Genomic DNA, 20,161 nt, shown 5'->3' on the forward strand with positions numbered 1-20,161 from the left:
ATCTAACCCGCTCTATCCTAACTACAGGGTCATGGGGGTCTGCTGGAGCCAATCCCAGCTAACACAGGGTGCAAGGCAGGAAACAAACCCCGGGCAGGGTGCGCACACACACACACACACACACACACCAGGCACACACTAGGGACAATTTAGAATCGCCAGTGCACCTAACCTGCATGTCTTTGGACTGTGGGAGGAAACCCATGCAGACACAGGGAGAACATGCAAACTCCATGCAGGGAGGACCCGGAAAGCAAACCCGGGTCTCCTAACTGCAAGGCAGCAGCACCACCCACTGTGCCACCGTACCGCACTTAACTAAGTAGAACTAATTAGATCTATATAAAAAGTTGTACTAAATATTTGTACTTATAAAGTGCTCTTTACTATATAAAGGCATTATGCAACATAAAAGTTCTTTGATCAAAAGACATGACACGCAGCCAGTTTTACTGCTGAAAAGGACAGCATTGATTGACTTATTCATTAATTAATCTTTTGTACTTACACCTGTCCAATACCTGCTTGTAATTATTAGATGTATCGTGTCGTTTACTTATTATATTATTTCATGCGAGGAATAATAGAATTGGTGTGACACATGTTCCAAGCTGTCTTCCATTTCAAAACTTAAGAAGTATGGATATATAAATACAAAGTCACTTAATTTTGATCCCTCAGGATGTTTCTAGATGGTTGAATTTGGCACTGTCCATTAGTTTTAACTGATTTTTAATAGTTTACATGATTCCACCTGGGACAACAAATTGTTTATATTAGCAACGTTATAATAATTCTGCTCACAAACCTCTGCTAGATGGGGAATTTGATAATTTTTAGACTTGTTTTGCTTATTTTAGTGCATCATAGCCTACCTACTGATATTTTTTTTCACAACGTATTCTGATTAATGCAGTTATTTTGTTATGAGCTTGTTGTGGTTTACAATTATTTTCTGCTTATTATAGAACTTGCATCTAAAGAAAAACTGAACAGTAACACGGTATAGATAAATATCAAATAATTTAATCTCCTCAGTAATGATAATTGTGTGGTATATAAAGTCTTTCCAGTCCAGAAAGCTATGTGGAACTTGGGTAATTCAGGTAATGTGTAATTTCAGTAAAACACGTTGTCAAAAATATTTACCGTATGGACAAATATTCTGAAAAATATAATCCATACAGTTATTTTTTGTTTTACGTTTGATTTACCTGACATTTTTATTTTTATTGTACGTTTCATATTTGCTTTTATGCAGTGGTGCATAAGTGATGCCTTATTGGATGTAAAATAAAAATTTTTGATCACAAAAAACAGAGAAGTAGTTTACTTATGGCTATTATCAATGGCCACTGAAAATTACAATATGTCTGATTTTACTTTTTATACTTTTAGTGGAATTACAATAACAATTTTGAGATCCTTCTTAACCTCACTAACTCTTTTTTTTAACTGCCTTTTTCCAACGTGCAACTTTTCACTATTCTAGGTACAGCTCCCAGCATGTCCTGCCCTCTTCATTCTCATTAGCTGAAGTATTTGCAGAGAAAACCCAAAACAGTGGCTTGCAGTTTAAAAACAATGTTTAGGATTCATGCGTAAAAAAAAAAAAAAAAAATTAAGTTATTTTTCTACAGCATCTTAGTACCCAAACTCTTTGGCACCCAAATTGTAAGGAATTATGTTGGGTTCCTTGAGAAGCCAGGTCAATACTTCAGCCTACAGTCTCATTTGCAGGCACCCAGAACTACTCATTTAGCATTGTGCTGATGGACACACATACATGACTGTTGTATGTTATCGTGTTGGCTAATTCGTCACTAACAGATCAGAGGAAAAGATGCTATAGTTAGTGTAATGAATCATTCACAAGGTCATTCACATTATGGCAGAACCCATCCAGAAAATAAAAGTGGTGAAAAAACAATGGAACAATTCAAACAATTATATACAGTAGTACAGTATATATTTTAACAATGACACTTTATGGTTGTGTTTCACTACCAGTACTAGCTACTGGTTGTTACTGTTGTCCTGATGGGGCAGAGGAAAATATCTTTTTTGTTTGCTATGTACGGTCCTTGGTTATACTGTTCCTAGAATTCTTTGCCGTGTTACCCTTATGCTTGATTGTTAACTGTAGAAATGAGAGGAGGAAATAAGGCCTTCTACTGTTACATTATGAAATATGGTAATATTTAAAAAGTGAAAAGAAAAAAATCCCTATAACAGAATGGCATCTCCCAGATTTATTGATCACCCTGTGCTTAGCTAAACCTGAATATGAGTAAATAATAGAAGAAATCTTTCTTCTAAATTGCTTGGTCATAAGAATAGAAGAACTGTTGAAGACACTCAGATTATAAATGGAATGTGTTGTTTAGGTTGTTGAGGGATGTGTTAAGTATTGGCTCAAGTATAATATAATAGTGTACAAAAATTATGTTTAAAAAAAATGAAACATGTCTCAGACTATATACTAGCATGGATGTTTTATGACCCGTGGGGGCTCTAGTTTCGCAGTGTTGGTTGGGAACATGGCTGGGAAATTATGAGAATGTCCATGCTTTGTTACAACATGAGAGTCTGTTGTAATTGTGTTGCAAGCTATATTATTTGAAGCTATCAATTAAAATATTAGCTAGATCGATAACAAGGGTCAAGGTTTCAGGATGTAATGTGGAAATGTATGAAAAATTAGCATAAACACAGAAAACATTGTGTGTATTTTCATGACAAAATTAATTTGTTAGGATATTGACTTATTATTTTGTGTATATTAACATCAATTCAACTTGTAGTGCATTACTTAATTTTTCAAGTTATACCTGCGCTTTAATGTACCTTTAAATGTACTACAATAAGTTATCCCATCTTTTTTATTGTTAGCAGATCACATCAATATTTTTGGTTAAATGAAGTTAAATTAGTTTGTTTAATTTTTTGTTTGTTTCACTTACTGTTTTTTTTCTCTTTGCAGAAGCAATAGCAAAAAAAGAAGGTATTAAAGAAGTCTATACTGGATTTTCTTTCCAAATTCCAAGCCCTGCTTCCTCTCAGCCTGTAAAGGACAGAATCTTTGATGGAACTCACTTCTGAAGGCTTGTTACTTTGAGCATTTTTGTTTTGGTTAAGCATCTGAAGTCTGCCTTTAGATTTCTTGCATCTCTCCTTATTACCTATGCAACCAAGTTCCCTCTGGTCAACATACATGGTAAGGTTGAAACCTGCATTTTTTTATTTCTTTAGAAATTGATGTTTCATTGATATCAGTACAAAAATGGAAATGGTCTTGTACTTAATTATTTTATTGGATTTTTTTTTAGGAAAATGAATAGGTGAAAATTTTTTGTTTTGCTGCTCTGCCTTGTGCTTCGTCTATGCCCTTAACTTTCTAACTCTTTCTTGACCTTCATGTTCTTCTCCTTCCTACCAGAAGCCATCTTTCTGCTCTTCTTGCTGTCCTTGAGTCATCCATGTGCCATACATGTCCTGCTCATCTTATCATTCTCAGTATGCCTATTTCACTCAGCTCCGCCTGACTCCTCTTTTCTTGCACATATTCCTTACTAATTGTTCTTGGCCATCTTAATCCCATACTCTGTCTGAAGCACCTTCATTAAAAACACATCCAGTCTTCTCTTAATTGCATGTCTAAATTCCCAACGTTTAGCTCCATAAAAGGCTACCAGCATTACTGCTGCATTATAGACTCTTTATTTTGTCTACAGTTTGATGTCCCTGTGTCTCCAAGGTCCTCTTTCTAACTTAAGAAATTCTGCTCAACAGTTGTACTAATTCCATTATACTCACTACCAAGAGTACTGTATTGTCCTTGTATTGATGATCTCTTACCAGTGGTCCACTGATATCTAGTCTGCCATTATTACCTATTTCATCAACCTCCCTCAGTACATGGTCCACTGCCACGTTGAGCAAACATGGTGACAGAAGGCATCCTTGTTTTAGTCCTTTCCTGAATCCAAACCAGTTGAGACCTCTCTTTTTCAGTTCTCATGTACACATCTTCATACAGTTTGATTACCATCTTTAATAATCTTCTTTGGTATACCATATCTTCTCATTATCATCCACAGTCTCTCTCTCTCCATACCAAATTGTAAGCCTGTTTAACCTCTACAAAGCAAACATAAAGCTTTTGCACAAAATAGTACATCAATACATCAGAACAATCTAGATGAGAACAGGCCATTCAGCCCAACAAAGCTCACAAGTCCTTTCCACTTAAATCTTCTAAAAAAACATCAAGTTTGGTTTTGCAAGTCCATAAAGTCTTACTGTCTACCATTTTACTTGGTAGCTATTCCAGGTGTCTATAGTTCTCTGTGTAAAAAAACTAAAGTTTGTGTAAAATTAACCCTTAACAAGTTTACAACTGTATCCCCTTGTTCTTGATGAACCGTTATATCATCAGCAAGCTTGATGATGGTGTTAGAGCTGTACACAGCCATACAGTCGTGAGTCAGCAGAGTGAACAGAGGTTGCCTGAGTACATACCAGTGCTTGGTGTTATGATTCTGGAGATGGTGTTTCCGAAGTGAAATGTCTAGGGTCTCTCTAACTGGAAGTAGAGGACCCAATTGAATATTGTATACAAAGATAGTGCAACATGTTAGCTCTTAACTTCTAGACAAGCAGTAATTTCAAAGTTAACATGGCATGAAGAAGTGTCCTCTAAACTTATGCAACTGCACCTTTGTTCATATGAAGCCATGTAATACCCCACTGATACTAAGCATTCTCTCTTTATGCTTTAAGAGGATGAGTATGCCTTGTAAGCTTCATCCTATTTCTTACTAAAACAGTTATTGATTGTTGGAATTGTGTGATCCATACACCCTCTGCAGATATTTCCAATTATATCTCTTACTGTTGCTTTTTCTTTATGACTTATCTTTTGAATTTAGATTTTTCCAGCTCTTAAAACTCAACACTGTGAAGATGGATACCCTTTCCAAGCTTCTTTTTCTATTTCAAAGCATCCCCATATACACTCACAAATAATTTCTTAAGAAATTAGATTCAGTCATAACCCCATTTATTTGGAATTCAAAACATCCACGCATCCAAAGGACAACCCTGCAACAACCTAAAGCAGAAGGTGGCATGGCACTACCGAAGTTTCAGTTTTATTACTGGGCGGCAAATATGCAAGCTATAAAAACCTGGACATTGACAAAAATAGATGAATATAAACAGGCTTGGTCCACAATAGAAATAAAATAACGCAGAACTGCTTTATATGCCTTGCTTTGTACCCCAGTAAATACAAGTTATTGTCAATATACTAACAACCCAATTGTCCTTCATTCACTCAGAATTTGAAACCAATGTAGGAAGCACTTCAAGGTGGAGAAGTTTTTATCTGTTGCACCTGTACACGATAACCACCTTTTTCCACCCTTTCAGACTTAATTAGTTTTTAATGTTTGGAAAATGTACGGGATTAAGTAAGTTAGAGATTTGTATATACAGTGCATCCGGAAAGTATTCACAGCGCATCACTTTTTCCACATTTTGTTATGTTACAGCCTTATTCCAAAATAGATTACATTCATTTTTTTCCTCAGAATTCTACACACAACACCCCATAATGACAACGTGAAAAAAGGTTACTTGAGATTTTTGCAAATTTATTAAAAATAAAAAAAATTGAGAAAGCACATGTACATAAGTATTCACAGCCTTTGCCATGACACTCAAAATTGAGCTCAGGTGCATCCTGTTTCCCCTGATCATCCTTGAGATGTTTCTGCAAAAAAACAAACCAAGCATGAAGTCAAAGGAATTGTCTGTAGACCTCAGAGACAGGACTGTCTCAAGGCACAAATGTGGGGAAGGTTACAGAAAAATTTCTGCTGCTTGGAAGGTCCCAATGAGCACAGTGGCCTCCATCAGCCATTAGTGGAAGAAGTTCAAAACCACCAGGACTCTTCCTAGAGCTGGCCGGCCATCTGAACTGAGCAATCGGGGGAAAAGGGCCTTAGTCGGGGAGGTGACCAAGAACCAAATGGTCACTCTGTCAGAGCTCCAGAGCTCATCTGTGGAGAGATGAGAACCTTCCAGAAGGACAACCATCTCTGCTAATTTGATAATGTTGTGTAGAATTGTGAGGTAAACCTATGAAATAAGTTCACTGTTAAAATGTAGTGCTGTTGAAAATGTGTGAAGATTCAGTGATTGTATCTGATGATGATTGTGCAGTTTTTTTAAACTCAGTTATGAAAGTTGACATGTTTAATTATTTGTAGCCTGTGATGTGTTTTTTGTGTAAGTCTTCAAACATCGGTTGCACATTCAGGTCTGGAAGTTTTTATTGGCTGAATATTTATTATTGTAATCAGTCATATTCATAAGCTGTTTTGTCTATTTTATTGAACTTGGATTAACACTTTTTCACATATTGGTTAGATTTAAAATTACGTTTCATTTTATGTTTTGCATTCCTTTGAATGTCTAAAAAAAAATAAATAATAATAATAATACATTTTATTTTTATTGCGCCTTTCCCATGCTCAGGCACTTTACAGAGTAATAATAAAACAAGGCATGTCTGGAGGTTTTGAGAACTGTCATTAAAATTCAGTGAATTCTAATAAGCGGTTTTTTAACACAAAATGGGCAAAGTTTTTGTCCTTCATAAAATTTACAGCTATGTTTATTTTTATTTATAGTTGTAAATGTTACCCTCTTACATAGCTTATTATCTGATTTTTAGAGTAGCTTTGTTAAAAGTTATAGATCAGTATTAAATTAGCACATATGTGACAAACCAGTCTTTGTATACAAATGCCAATCAAGACAATTATGCAAAAATACCGATATGGGCTTTTGAGATGGATAAAGATACTGCTATGTAAGCAGCAAAGATGACCAATAGATGCATTTTGTATTGATGTTGCTGGTTTGTTTATGTATCAGGTTTCCCTGGAAAAATCTGAATGAAAAGAAAAAGTTGTAAGTTTATGATGTTTTCACATGGCCATGTTCTAATGTTAATATTTAAACAGGTTAAATTAGTGTTATATAAACTCACAGCTAACTTTGATAAAATGTTTTTGATGTTTATTTGTCTTGATTCTTTTTTAGTTGCAGCCATCCTATCAGTTTTCATGATACACAAAAGCAAAACATGTTTTAGTGCTTTGGATACACCACTTCTTGGAAACTTTTTGTGCATACAAAAAGTTGATCCTGAAAGCACTCTTAGTGTAGTGGCAAAGTCAACTGCTCATTTAATGAAGTCAGGCTTACTTCAACTAATGACAGAAGAACCTAATGAGCTAGTAATGAACACTTGTATCTCAGAAAAAATAATTTAAGACACATTTGATATTTAAAAAAACAAAAATAAATTTTTTGCACTCTAAAATATATATTTGTTTAAATTTTATTTAATACATCCCACTAGGCGTTTTTTGAAAAAAATGTTGGATATATTATTATTGTAGTCTTGAAAATGTTTAGTAGAAGTTGTGGAATGGGAACTTTAGTTTCATCAAGTAAATATGTAAGAAAGATGTTGTAAACATAATTTTGGCAATATCAAGAATAAAATTTTTTGAGAAATCTATATGAATAAGTGCAAGTACATACTTCAAATTTTACATTTCTGATTCTTAGTTATTGGTTGAGATTACTGCCCTGATTTTAATGTGACACTAAGAAACAGTATACAATTAAAATAAATCTAACAACACCTCCCTAAATTGCATACCCATATTTTTTGTGATGGAAAAGTGGGAATGTGTTTCTTCTTTTTCCATTAGGGTGGAAGAAGCTAAAAGCATAAGCATGGTATTTTTTGATATGAAAATGTAAAAACCATATCACTGATAAAGCTGTCAACAATATTCCAATAAATTGCTGAGGCAAGATGAAAAATATTTAGTCTCATGAGCTAAATTATGGTTTAGTGGTATGCATGCATTACTTAGAATACAACTTAGTGAATGCTATTTTCGGTATATAACGTGCTTCCTGTATGTGCTATACAGCAGTTTCAAATCAAATAAATCAGATTTTCCTTGCCCAGAATTAATGAAGAGTTAATATTTTTGACATATTAAAAGTTAAAGTATCCCAAACTCAGTTGGTTTGGAAAAACTTAATTAACAACAGTACTGCATCTTAGTGTAGTTAAGTGAGTGTGCTAAGTTTTGTGTGTTAAGTTATTGAAGTTTAGATTAGAAAGTCAAAGTATTTCTTTAAGATTTGAGGAAGAACATCTTAAAAGACTTGTCAAGTTGTACTTGAGACTGTACTTACTGATCATGCTATAAGGTAAAATCTGTTTTGTAGGATGAAAAGTGGTAGAAAAATATTTCAGACCCATTATGATTTGTGTGAAGCATTTCTTAATGATAGATGTCGGATATACATTTACATTTTTATTCATGATTTTAACTCCATAAATTATTTTATATAGTTTACTTTAATCAGTATGATTTATTATTCTGTGATCTACAGTAATTGTATAATTCATTGATATTGTTACATTAATGTATTATATGTATTATCTTTTATAGAAACCTAAACCACTAAGGTATGCTTCAGTGTCCAGTTGTTTTTTTTTCTTTTTGTTTAAATCAGGTGCTTGCTTTAATAAATCTTAAAGGTTAGAAAATGAGTATTTCAAAAATATGATTATCTACCATTGCATAGCATTCTATCCAGGTCTTTCTTTCTTTCTTTCTTTCTTTCTTTCTTTCTTCTTGACTAATGATGATGAATAGGTTAGGAACTAGACATAAACAATCTAAAATCTGAATAATTCACAATGGAAAATCAGTGTGAAATAATTACTTCAGTACTTAGTTCCCCTGTGCATAATGAGAGAGAAAGATTTAGAAATAAATCCTCTGAATAGAACATTAGTGAGATCATCATTATGTTCAACGTCAGAAAACATTCTTGTTATGGAGAATTGTTCTTAGAGGTATTTTAAAGATTATACTGTAGCTCTGATATACCAGGGATTTAGTGATACTCTATGAATAAGGCAGCTATAAGCTAACTTAACAAGCCAGATGTACCATATAGCCTGCTCTTGTAGTCTTAGGTACTGTATGTACTAACTGATACTATTCCAAGTGCTTGTGATGCTGGAACATTTTTGTAGAAATAGATTTTTTGTTAAAATAATGCTGTAGGAGACCTTATTATGTTATGTTATTATGGTGTCTTATGCAAAATATGAACTGATTAACTTTTTTCCATTTTTAACAGATTTTTATGAGACTACATGTTTGTTCTGTATTTTTCAGACTTTACTAATTCTAACTTCAATGATTAATGGTCTGTATCATTTTTTCCATAGGGCAGTCTAGCTCAGAATGCATACCAATTACACATAGTTGCTGTGATTATCTACTGATGTCTCAAGGATTTCAGCCAATGCTGGTAAATTTAAATATTACATTTTGAAAATACAGTTATGCTGGATGTTCTTAAGGAAAGAAAGAAATACCCTGTTTTGAATGTTAGGCATATCATCTTTTTGCATTAGTCCATTCGCATGTTGTTTTACAAAAATTTGACATGTCCAACTCTCTTACTGATGATAAAATTCAATTCACTTACTGATGATTTGAAACACAGGTCAGCTTTATCCTTGTAAAACAAGTCAGCATATCTTTAAAAACAAAGCAGAATAATCTTCCTTAGTTATCAGTGTCAGGAAAGGTATAACGCTAAGCCATCCAGTTAGTATTATGTAGTTTAATCAGCCTATCAACATGGAATTTCAGCATGTTCATCCTCTAAAGAAGTCAATAGTAATCAATATTCAAACACAAATCTAAATTCATCCTGTTAGAATTTTGCATTACCTTTAAAATTTATATTAGTTTTACATAGGTTTATTGTTTCAAACTCATACATTTTCATTCTGTTTTTGCAGCTGACTCTGGACAATCACAAACCCTAGACTGAAGTGAGCTGATGGTAGGTACTTTCATTGTAGTTTCTGCTTAATACCCTGAAAAGCAATTTTATCAAAATGTTTTTAACAAGGACACAGGAAGTCAAAGTGCATTCCAAACTTTTGCTTCTGACTTATCTGCGTAATAAAACCCAGAAGGCCTTACATTTGAGACTTCTGTGTTATAAGAGGGTTAGAATGCTTTGTTTTGTTCCCATAGTACCGGTATACCAGGAGAGATGAGGAAAAATATATTCATTTGGACAAATTGCTTCCGATGGGAGTATGAACTCCTAAATGTTTTTTTCAGACTTGACCCTTTCACATTTTTTAGCTTTCATTTTTTGCTTTTTCCTCTCTGTTTAGTTAGATATTTTTTTTAAAGACACTGTTATTTTCATTCTAAGGTAGCTTTTCTACACATGCTATTATTATCCGCTCTAACATTAGAGTTCTTTCAATTAAAACTCCAGAGTACCTTTGCTGCGTACAGTGTACACACCTGTTAGAAGTAGAAAAGATCTTCAGTTAATGTCTTTGTAACTTAAGGCAAATAATCATTTAGCTTTGTTGGTTTCACTCCATGTAGTACTGTTCCAGGTTGTTCAAATTGAAATTAAAGACCCACCTGTTCTTCCCTTGCACTTTGTTTTTCTTTTATTTATTACTTATAAAACAGTCCCTTTAATAGTGTGGACTGTGTGTTGCTGTTGACTGACTTAAACTGCTTGTTCCTTATTTGTTAAATGCACCCTAAACATTTCAAGTTATCTAGTACTATAAGTTTGATAGCGAGAGAATATTATAAATTTGTTTGCTTATAATGGCACTTTCTATGAGAGGTGCTAATCAAAACAAAAAATATTAATTAATGGTGAAGTACTCAAGTAGTAATTTGAAAATATTATAAAATAGCAGTTTAAAATGTCAGACAGGGTCAGGAAGTCTTCAGCATTAATTTCAATGTAGTAAAATTAACCTAGAGATGAAATGCATTTATCTATCTATCTATCTATCTATCTATCTATCTATCTATCTATCTATCTATCTATCTATCTATCTATCTATCTATCTATCTATCTTATAGTGACTTTTTATATCTGCTATATATTGCCTTTTATATCTATCTGTCTGGTCATTCCATATGCTTTTATGGTCCTCATCATAGTGTCATCTTGGCCTGTCCAGTACCAGACCCATAGGACAAATCCAGGATAAAATATAATATACTCGTTCCACCATGCTGCCCATTCTGATGTCAGCTTTCCCATTTATACTGGGCTCCAAAACTTCAGTCCATCACATTCACAATCCCCTTTTCTTCCCATAACTTGCCGTATAAATGAGGAAAGAACAGATGCACCTACCACTCAAATTCTATACTACACTTGTCTCTAAATTGCCCTTTCCTTTTCCAACTTGCCTAGTTCCTCATTTTGTCAAACCCAAAACATAATGTACACATCCCCAGCTCTGTAATCTTCCAATAATGTGCATGTTCATCTGTCCTATAACACATCCATAGCAAAATTCCTATCTAAATATTATTCTGCCTCTGCTGATAGATTTCCCAGTCCTTGGCCATTCCCACTGTATTTCCTCAAATCCACATCATACAATCACTAGTCTTCTGATTATTCTCAAGTCTTACATCCCAGTTTATCTTTTACCACACCCACAGAGTTATATCTTACTGCCAGTCTGCCCTGTCCTGTGCAAATTTGCCAGGCTTATTTTACCTGGGTAAACATTCACATTGTAAGTAACTCTTCCCTCAACATGTCTTGTACTATACGCACAGGACAAGTCCAACCTAAATCTTATTCTGACTTTACAATCAGGATACCTAGATTTCATTGAACATATATTTTACCCTTCTTTCCTTCTTGCCTGAAAATTTCTCAGTTACTTTCTGATTAAACAGACCCATTTCACTAAGCCTGCCAAAAATATGTAGCCTCATGCTAATGTCTAGACCAGTCTTACCCAACCTTTTTATTTTTTTGTGGTGCACTTTTTGTAACCAAAAACATCCTAAGGCGCACCACTATCATACTAACCACAAACATATTATATCTCATACATGTGCTCAGCTGTTCGAAGTGGTGGGACTACCGGAGAAGCCTGTAAAAAAAAAGCTCTGAGAACAGCATTTGCAGAGCAGACATAGCAGTTTCTGACACTGGCATCTCCCAGCTTCTTCGTCCCTTTGCTCACTCCTCTCTGTCTCAGAGGCAACTGGTATGCCCACTCTCCATTGGTCCTGTGAGATTTGCTGGTAGCCACCCACTCAAGCAGATAGGCTCTAGCAGTCTGGAGAGGCACCTGAAGTTCTCTCTCTCCTGAGCTGCTATTATGCTGGCTTCTCCAGGTAGTCCTGTCTTCTTTAGAGTGGTTCGACCACCCAAGGAGGTTGCCCCCTCTGGTTTAGAACATGGTGCGCTACAGTATTATTTGCATGATGCACCACTGTGCAGCAGCACACTGGTTGAAAAGCACTGTTCTAGATGACTGAGCTACTTTCATGCCACTTGCATTTTTCCAAAAAATGTCTCGTACCCCTGACATTATCCATAGTGCATCAGTACTTGATACTCTGAAACAGTAAACAGGGAAATCAAAAAAAGGCATTACTTACACCACAACTAGTTAGCCAACTCCTAGTTTGTCTGCGTACCTGAAAAAATTTGAAAGCAACCAATTGAAGGGCAGCCTCAGGTCACCTGCTTGCCAGAAGATCAAGGACTTAGATACACTCTCATGTTGGCTGGCACCCTTCACTCAGAAAATACTGTATAAGTATTCACACAGAAATTAAACAAATACAAGTTGGAACCAATTTTTAATGGATGTTGACATGTGCTGACACCAGGTACATTGTGCAAACAAATTAATTAAATTATTATTTCTTATTACCTAATTAATTTAAGTAGAGTTTTTGAAATGGTTAGGGGGTGGCGCCCCAGCACCGTGCATTACAAACCGCTACTGATCCAAAGACCGAGTGGTGATTCTAATTTACATTTGCTAGATTTAATTGTATGTTAATATTCTATATTAAAATCTAATTTTGTAAATTCATTGTTGCAATGAATATTTCAACTCAAGTGCATCTCAAACTGTGTCTGTTAATTTAGCCACTATGCTTCCTGAGTCCTTAATGGCAAGTTTGAATTAGATTTGTATTTGAATGTAATCAAAATTTCTGATTTTATTTGTTTTTTCTAAAGTGGATCTTTTTTGATGATCACACTTAACTCATTTAAGAGGCAACATTTATAAGTCACTGGTACTGGATCATTCAGTCTAGTTTATTGTCATTATACCTTGTAATACAGTGACAAGTATTTATTCTTAGTTCTTACATATTCATCATTTAGCATCAGCAAATTAAAGATATAACGCTGAATAAAATGGCTAATCTACACTTCTAGATTTTATTAATCTTTTAAATAAAGGCTATAACATATTTGTGATGCTCTACTTATGAATTTCTTGCAATAAAATAAACAGAGTTACTTTACAGCTGCTGACATGAGGGATGAACAAAGGGCTTAATTTACCAATAGTGATTTTTTTTTTTAATTTATTAAATGATTTTTACCATTTGGTTTATACGAGAGAAGACATAAGTACTGTGTAGATTTTTAATAAATACGATATAGAGGACAGCTTTTTTTTGTGGTTGTCCAAACTTAGTGGAAGACATTTATGTAGTAGTTCTTAAGTTTTAGTTGATCATCTATAGACCATGTGTTAAATTAGGTACACTCACTGTTATTTTAAATTGATAATTATTTAAGCAGATTTGGTCCATTGCAGACACTGCTCTACAATTTTTCTTATAAACATAAAATCAGAAATTTTGACTTATTTTTTTTTCTCATGCAGCATTTGTTTCCCATAGATGCATTATTTGTTGTAAGAGACAAACAATTAATGGTCTTTAATGTTTAGATGTAATTTTTTATTATAGAATAAAAATAACAAAAAAAAAAAAACCTTTTTAAATGAAAGTGCATTTTTCAATGTCAAAACTCATGCATACTTGCAGATATAATTCTCTTTTTTTAATCTGTAATTGGAAAGAAAAGAAAACAGTACTTTGTAATATTGAAACTAAAATTCCTACTAAAATGTATCTCTCACATCCCACAACTTTTTTGTAATAGCATTTTAGTGTATGGAATGGTGTTGGGAATGTGGCATTTTTCATGCACTGGACTTGGAGTGTGGTTTCTCCAACTCTCCACTTAATAATTTGTTAATGTCCTTCATCTTTGTTTGAGGAATTTAATAATACTAGCCAATATTTTTCTATGTTTTCATTTAATGCATCATTAATACTTGCAACAAATGCTGCATTAGGTTTATTTGTTTTAAGCAGTGCATGTTTATAATTTTTTTATATTTTCTTTTGTAGTAGATGAGCATGAATTTGAACTCTCACACAGATGCATGTGTGTGCTCACGGCCAAATTGAGTGCCAGCCTATGGCCTAATAGTTTACACTTCACAAGAGTCTGCCTGTATGAAAATTGTGACTTGGTCCTATTGGGTATTGCATTGATGGAGCACAATAATAGTGAACAAAATCATGATGAGCCAGACTCAGAAGGCAGGTACCAGGAACAGGACAACAAAAGGCAAATTGATCAGGAGCATGCCTTGTCCAAAATCACCCACAATGCCTTGGAGAATATTGGTGTAATTGGACAAGGCTTGAAACAGCTATTCCAGCACCAGCGGAGGCGCTCCTCTGTCTCACCCCATGATACACTCCCACTGCTCCCCTCTGTAGGGGCAGCTGAGTCTCCTGAGCTAATCTCTGATCCACTGGAGAGCTATGGCTCTATATCTGACACTGACAGTGTCCCCCAAACTTCCACCCATCCCACAGCTTTGAACAGAGTGCTGCAGCAGATTCGAGGTGCCCCCATGATGAAAAGAGGGACAAGCCTTCACAGTCGTCGCACAAAGACTTCAACAGAGCCCCCCAAAGGAAGTCCCCAAATTCACAGAAAATCTTCCCAGGAAGTAACTCAGGCAGGCCGACCACGTTCCTCATCTACCACAGATGCCTCTTATACTTCTACACTGGTCGAAGTCATCTCCAGCTATCCCATTAGTGATGAGTCTGAACGAGTAAGTCTTGTTTTACTTATGTTTTAAGTCCTGTGCTGGTACTTTGTGTTGTTGGAAAGTCAATATAATTGATAACTGGCATGCTTTAAAGTTAAACCTTAAACATGCAAAGGTTTGTATTAGCACTAAATGTCTATTGTCAGCTGCTTCTTTGTGAACCTTACACATATTTATATGCCATCTGGTCCACGTAGCTTAATTTCATATTTCTTAGAAGTTTCTTTTCTGTTACCTTTATTCTTATTCGTTGTTAATTCTGTATTTTCTAAACACATTTTGGTTGATGGTATACAGTTGCATTTTTTTAAAATTAATTTATACTTTGATTTGTGTTTAAATGTATATTTTCTAATAAGAAGTGTAATTTTGCATATTTCATTGTTTATTTATAGTTAGTCCTTGTTATATATCTGTTCATGTGGAAGCAGTATTTGTAACATTGCATATGAAAGTTAATCAAGTTTTGGGTTCCAAACTGCTTTAAGCATCCAACTGTTAAGCATACATTATTCATGCGCATTACAGGTTAATCCTAGTATGTTTTCGTAACTGCATCTCATTGCTTATTGATGGTTAAGGAAGAAAGAATAACTGTGCCAAGAACACAATCAGTGTGAATTCAATAAGTATTTTACTGTGATTCATGGCTCAAGAATGAATTTATGTTTGGTCTTCATTGTTTATTTGGTGTTAGCTTATAATAATACCAGGGTCCCAACAGGAGTGCTTCATTTAAACCAGTTGTCGGTGTTTGCATTAAGCATGAATGATATATCTGGGGCGGATTATCTGAAATTCTGTTTAAGGGATAAGTTTAATATTTTTTAAGTCAAAGTTATTTCTTCACCATTATGGTATATTTTAGTTTGCCACATGAAAAGTGAAGTATATTTTATAAATTAAAAGTAACTATCCCACTTTTGCATTTTATGATGGAGGTGAAGGGTGCTGTGGTTCAGTTATACATTCATTGTTCAAGCCAAAAATGTTACATACCATGTTTCCACGAAAATAACACCTACTCCGATAATAAGCCCTAGCATGATTTTCAGGCTGCTCTGTAATATAAGCCCTACCCCAAAAATAACCCCTAGTCAAGATCGTCAGCTGAAAAGTAGTGTGCCCGAAACATCCATTAAATTCCGAGGACACCTTGCCACAATATCTCTGAAAAGGATGTTTAATGATTACATCCATCAATTTGGGGATGCGCCTATTCCAGCAGCATCGGTGCAAGACAGAAACAAAATCCCTGGACGGGGCATCAGCTCATCGTGAGGTGAATACAAGCACATACACATACACTGGCATCATTGTAGCTTCACCAAATCCTCAAACCTTCATGTCTTTGGATGGAAAACTGAGCATACTATGGAAACCCACCAGGAAAACATTCAAACTACAGGCAGGGATCACAAGGGACGTGTCTCCCTGCGAGATAACAGCGCTACCGGTCTGCAACCGTGCCACCCCATATAATAATAACAGCAACATTTATATAGCACATTTTTATACAAAAAGTAGCTCAAAGTGCTTTACATAATGAAGAATAGAAAAATAAAAAACACAGTAAGAAAATAAAATAAGTCAACATTAATTAACATAGAATAAGAGTAAGGTCCAATGACCAGGGTGGACAGAAAAAAAAACTCCAGACGGCTGGAGAAAAAAATAAAAACTGTAGGGATTCCAGACCATTAGACTGCCCAGTCCCCTCTGGGCATTCTACCTAACATAAGTGAAACAGTCCTCTTTGGATTTAGGGTTCTCACAGAAGGACTTGATGATGATGGTCACGTAGACTTTTAATCCATCCCTCATTGTTGGAGCATCATGATGCTTTGAGTAGGTGGTGGTGGTGCAGGCCACCACCACAAAGAAACCGGAAAAAGAAACAGAAGAGAGAGTAGGGGTCAGTACGGATTTTAGAGCCACCATGAATAGATATTATGATGAATTGAACATACAGAGTATCAGGATTAAGTTAGAAAGTGAAGTTATGAGAAGGCCATGTTAAAGTAATGTGTTTTCAGCAGTGTTTTAAAGTGCTCTACTGTATCAGCCTGGCGAATTCCTATTGGCAGGGTATTCCAGATTTTAGGTGCATAGCAGCAGAAGGCCGCCTCACCACTTCTTTTAAGTTTTGTTCTTGGAATTCTAAGGAGACACTCATTTGAAGATCTAAGGTTACGATTTGGAATATAAGGTGTCAGACATTCCGATATACAAGATGGGGCAAGATTATTTAAGGCTTTATAAACCATAAGCAGAATTTTAAAGTCAATCCTGAATGACACAGGTAACCATTGTAGTGACATTAAAACTGGAGAAATGTGCTCGGATTTTCTTTTCCTAGTTTTCTTATGTGTAACTATTAACAGTATTCATTATTTAAACAAAGTTAACGATTTATCTGTAAAATGTAACATACATATTTTAATGCATTTCATCATGCAAGTCATATCAAGTATAAATGTAAGAATTCTAAATGTGCAGAGAGCTGGAATATTATAAATTTAATATGTTATGCGTGGCGATGCTGCTTGCCGCTGCTGTCAGGTCAGGATGAAGCCCCAGAAGTGCATACCGATTTAACAACTGGGTCGGTTTAAAGATGATGTTTATGACAGTCTGCTTTAATGATAAAGTAAACTACGAGGTTAAAGTGGACATTTCGTGGTTAAAGCCGACATTTTTATTTTAATCACAAAATGGACATTTTCATTATGTCATTATTTTTTTCTCTGTGGCTCAAATAAGCCACCGTACATTCTGATGGTATTGTAAAGATGCAAAAAAAAATAGAAGACGGCACAGGAGATGGTATGTGAGACTCTTAAAATATATTGTGTCATTACTTTGGGGAATATGCAACGCTTGAATATAAAGGCACAACAAATGCATTTGTATGTCGCGGCATTTTGCTTCACCACATCGAACCATTCATCAAACATCGAAGCACACACCTTGATCCTGTAGGATCCTAAAAGCAGCTGATATAGCAAGAAATTCAGGCTGGAATTCAGGGTTTGAACGTGGAGAGTTATGACGATATTCCAGAAGAAGATGACATGACTGTATTTGGATAAATGTATATTGTTGTACATGAATAAATATAAGACATCCCCTGAAAATAAGCCCTAATGTATCTTTTGGAGCAAAATTAATATAAGACCCTGTCTTATTTTCAGGGAAACACAGTAGTATTAATCCACCCCAAAACAGTGTATCCAAGTCATTGTAAGAAGAGTAAAATGCAAAAAGCAGACCATTGGTGTGAGACTGGGCAATTCTAATCGGTGACTGCCTACGAACCTCACTTCACCAAATTCTTCTTTTGCCATGGCACCTTTCAGGGCTAAGGGGTGTGGATTCACTTTGGAAAGTCATCACAAAGTGTCATTATTGACATTGAATATTGATGCCTGGATTTGAATTGCTGTTATAGTTCAGTGCACAACTAGACAATAAAAACAGAAAAAAATCAGATGTATTCTTTCAGTATACAAAAGCTTTTTTTCTTTACTTCGCAAACATACCCTACATCGGGGTGCCCAATACATTGATCGCGATCAACCGGTAGAGCGCAAAGGTAGTGCAGGTAGATCGCATTGCAATCAAAAAATTTTTTTAAACTTTAGTCTATCATATATCCTCCCTATGACATTTGCTACTTGATTGACATACAGGGCGACCAGTCCGAGGTCTCTTTTCTTCTAACACATTGATCATCCCGCACGCACGATCAAACGCGTAGGCTACTGCAAAACTCTGGCTGTGATCTAGTTAGCCTTCCAATTTATATCGACTAAAGAAGGGATTTTAAAAAAAAAAAATTGGGGGAGAGTATGGGCTGGATGTGGAATTGGAAGAGGATTTTTATTCTCCCAATGTCACAATCGAACTGCGTTTGTCTGATCTGTCAATCTATCATTGCTATTCCAAAGAAGGAAAATGTGGAAAGGCACTTTCGAACTGTTGATAAAAACTATGAAACTGACTTCCTTCTGAAAAGCAATCTGAGAAAGAGAAAGGAGAGCGAACTAAAATCTCAGTTAATCGGACAGCCGTCATTTTTCACTCGGCTGAATTCAAAAGCAAAGGCAGACACACCGAATCATCGTTCCAGATGAGTCAATCGATCATTAAGCATAAGAAGTGTGCTACCTCCTTGACTGCATTATTCAGCTCTACTTATTTATGCGAGTCAGCCTTTTCCCACATGAAGATTATTAAATCCAAATACTGTAGTGATCATAAATGTATTGAATTATTATTGTGCCATAAAGGTTATTCAGTTATGCAAGGTACAACAACATATATTTTATGTATAAAGTATACTCAGTGTGTGTGTGTATATATATATATATATATATATACATATATATATATATATAGCATTTTAAAAGTAGCACGCAAGCTGAAAAAGTGTGGGCACCCTTGCCCTACATACATGCTTCTACAGTATTATTAATGTGTTTGTGTGTTTCAGTGAGAGACAGAACATTCAGCGAGTACTTGAACGTCTTACTAGTGACCTGTCTGCCACTTCACATTTAAAGTTTTCTGGACTCTTGCTTATAATCAGAGTTCTTGTGACTGTTTTGGTTTATAGCTTACAGTGCTTCCATTGTTAACTGCACCTATAGCCTGTGTCCAATTTTTAAAGTGCCAGACATCCAAGAAATTGTTTTTCACTTTTCAAGATACCACTTCTTCCTCTTGTCTCTCAGTGTAAATAGATTAACAGATCATAAAACTTAAGTTTCTGTGCGTACATTTGATAAAGAGGCCTGATCTCTTAAATGGTTATATTGACAAGTAGTGCACCACTTTACAGTTAGTGTTGGTGAACTTCTTTAAATTTCCTGTTATCATTTCCTTTTATTCCTCAGTTAGTGTTGTTATTTTTATTATTGTTATTATTTGTAGTTATTTTTTAATTATTACACATTTCATAATATCGGTGTTTTAAAAGACATATATACTGTATGCTATACTGTTACTGGTTTAGTAAGAATTTTATATAGTGATGATACATTTGATGAAAAATGCATTGTTTGCCAAATA

General features: G+C 35.0%; 1 protein-coding gene across 3 annotated transcripts in view; it reads left to right on the plus strand.

The window, feature by feature from the left end:
• tmcc1a (transmembrane and coiled-coil domain family 1a) overlaps positions 1 to 20,161 on the plus strand; it is a 156,573-nt gene that overhangs the window by 16,760 nt on the left and 119,652 nt on the right. For 2 of the 3 annotated variants that reach the window (XM_039770989.1, XM_039770990.1), the window contains exons 2-5: positions 2,984 to 3,217; positions 9,344 to 9,426; positions 9,926 to 9,969; positions 14,370 to 15,091. In XM_039770989.1, the coding sequence (XP_039626923.1) occupies positions 14,405 to 15,091 (687 nt within the window). In that variant the 5' untranslated portion in view covers positions 2,984 to 3,217; positions 9,344 to 9,426; positions 9,926 to 9,969; positions 14,370 to 14,404. The remainder of the gene's footprint in view (positions 1 to 2,983; positions 3,218 to 9,343; positions 9,427 to 9,925; positions 9,970 to 14,369; positions 15,092 to 20,161) is intronic. The other variant, XM_039770991.1, reaches the window with a different exon arrangement.

This window comes from Polypterus senegalus, chromosome 12 (assembly GCF_016835505.1).
Source record: "Polypterus senegalus isolate Bchr_013 chromosome 12, ASM1683550v1, whole genome shotgun sequence".
NCBI lineage: Eukaryota > Metazoa > Chordata > Cladistia > Polypteriformes > Polypteridae > Polypterus > Polypterus senegalus.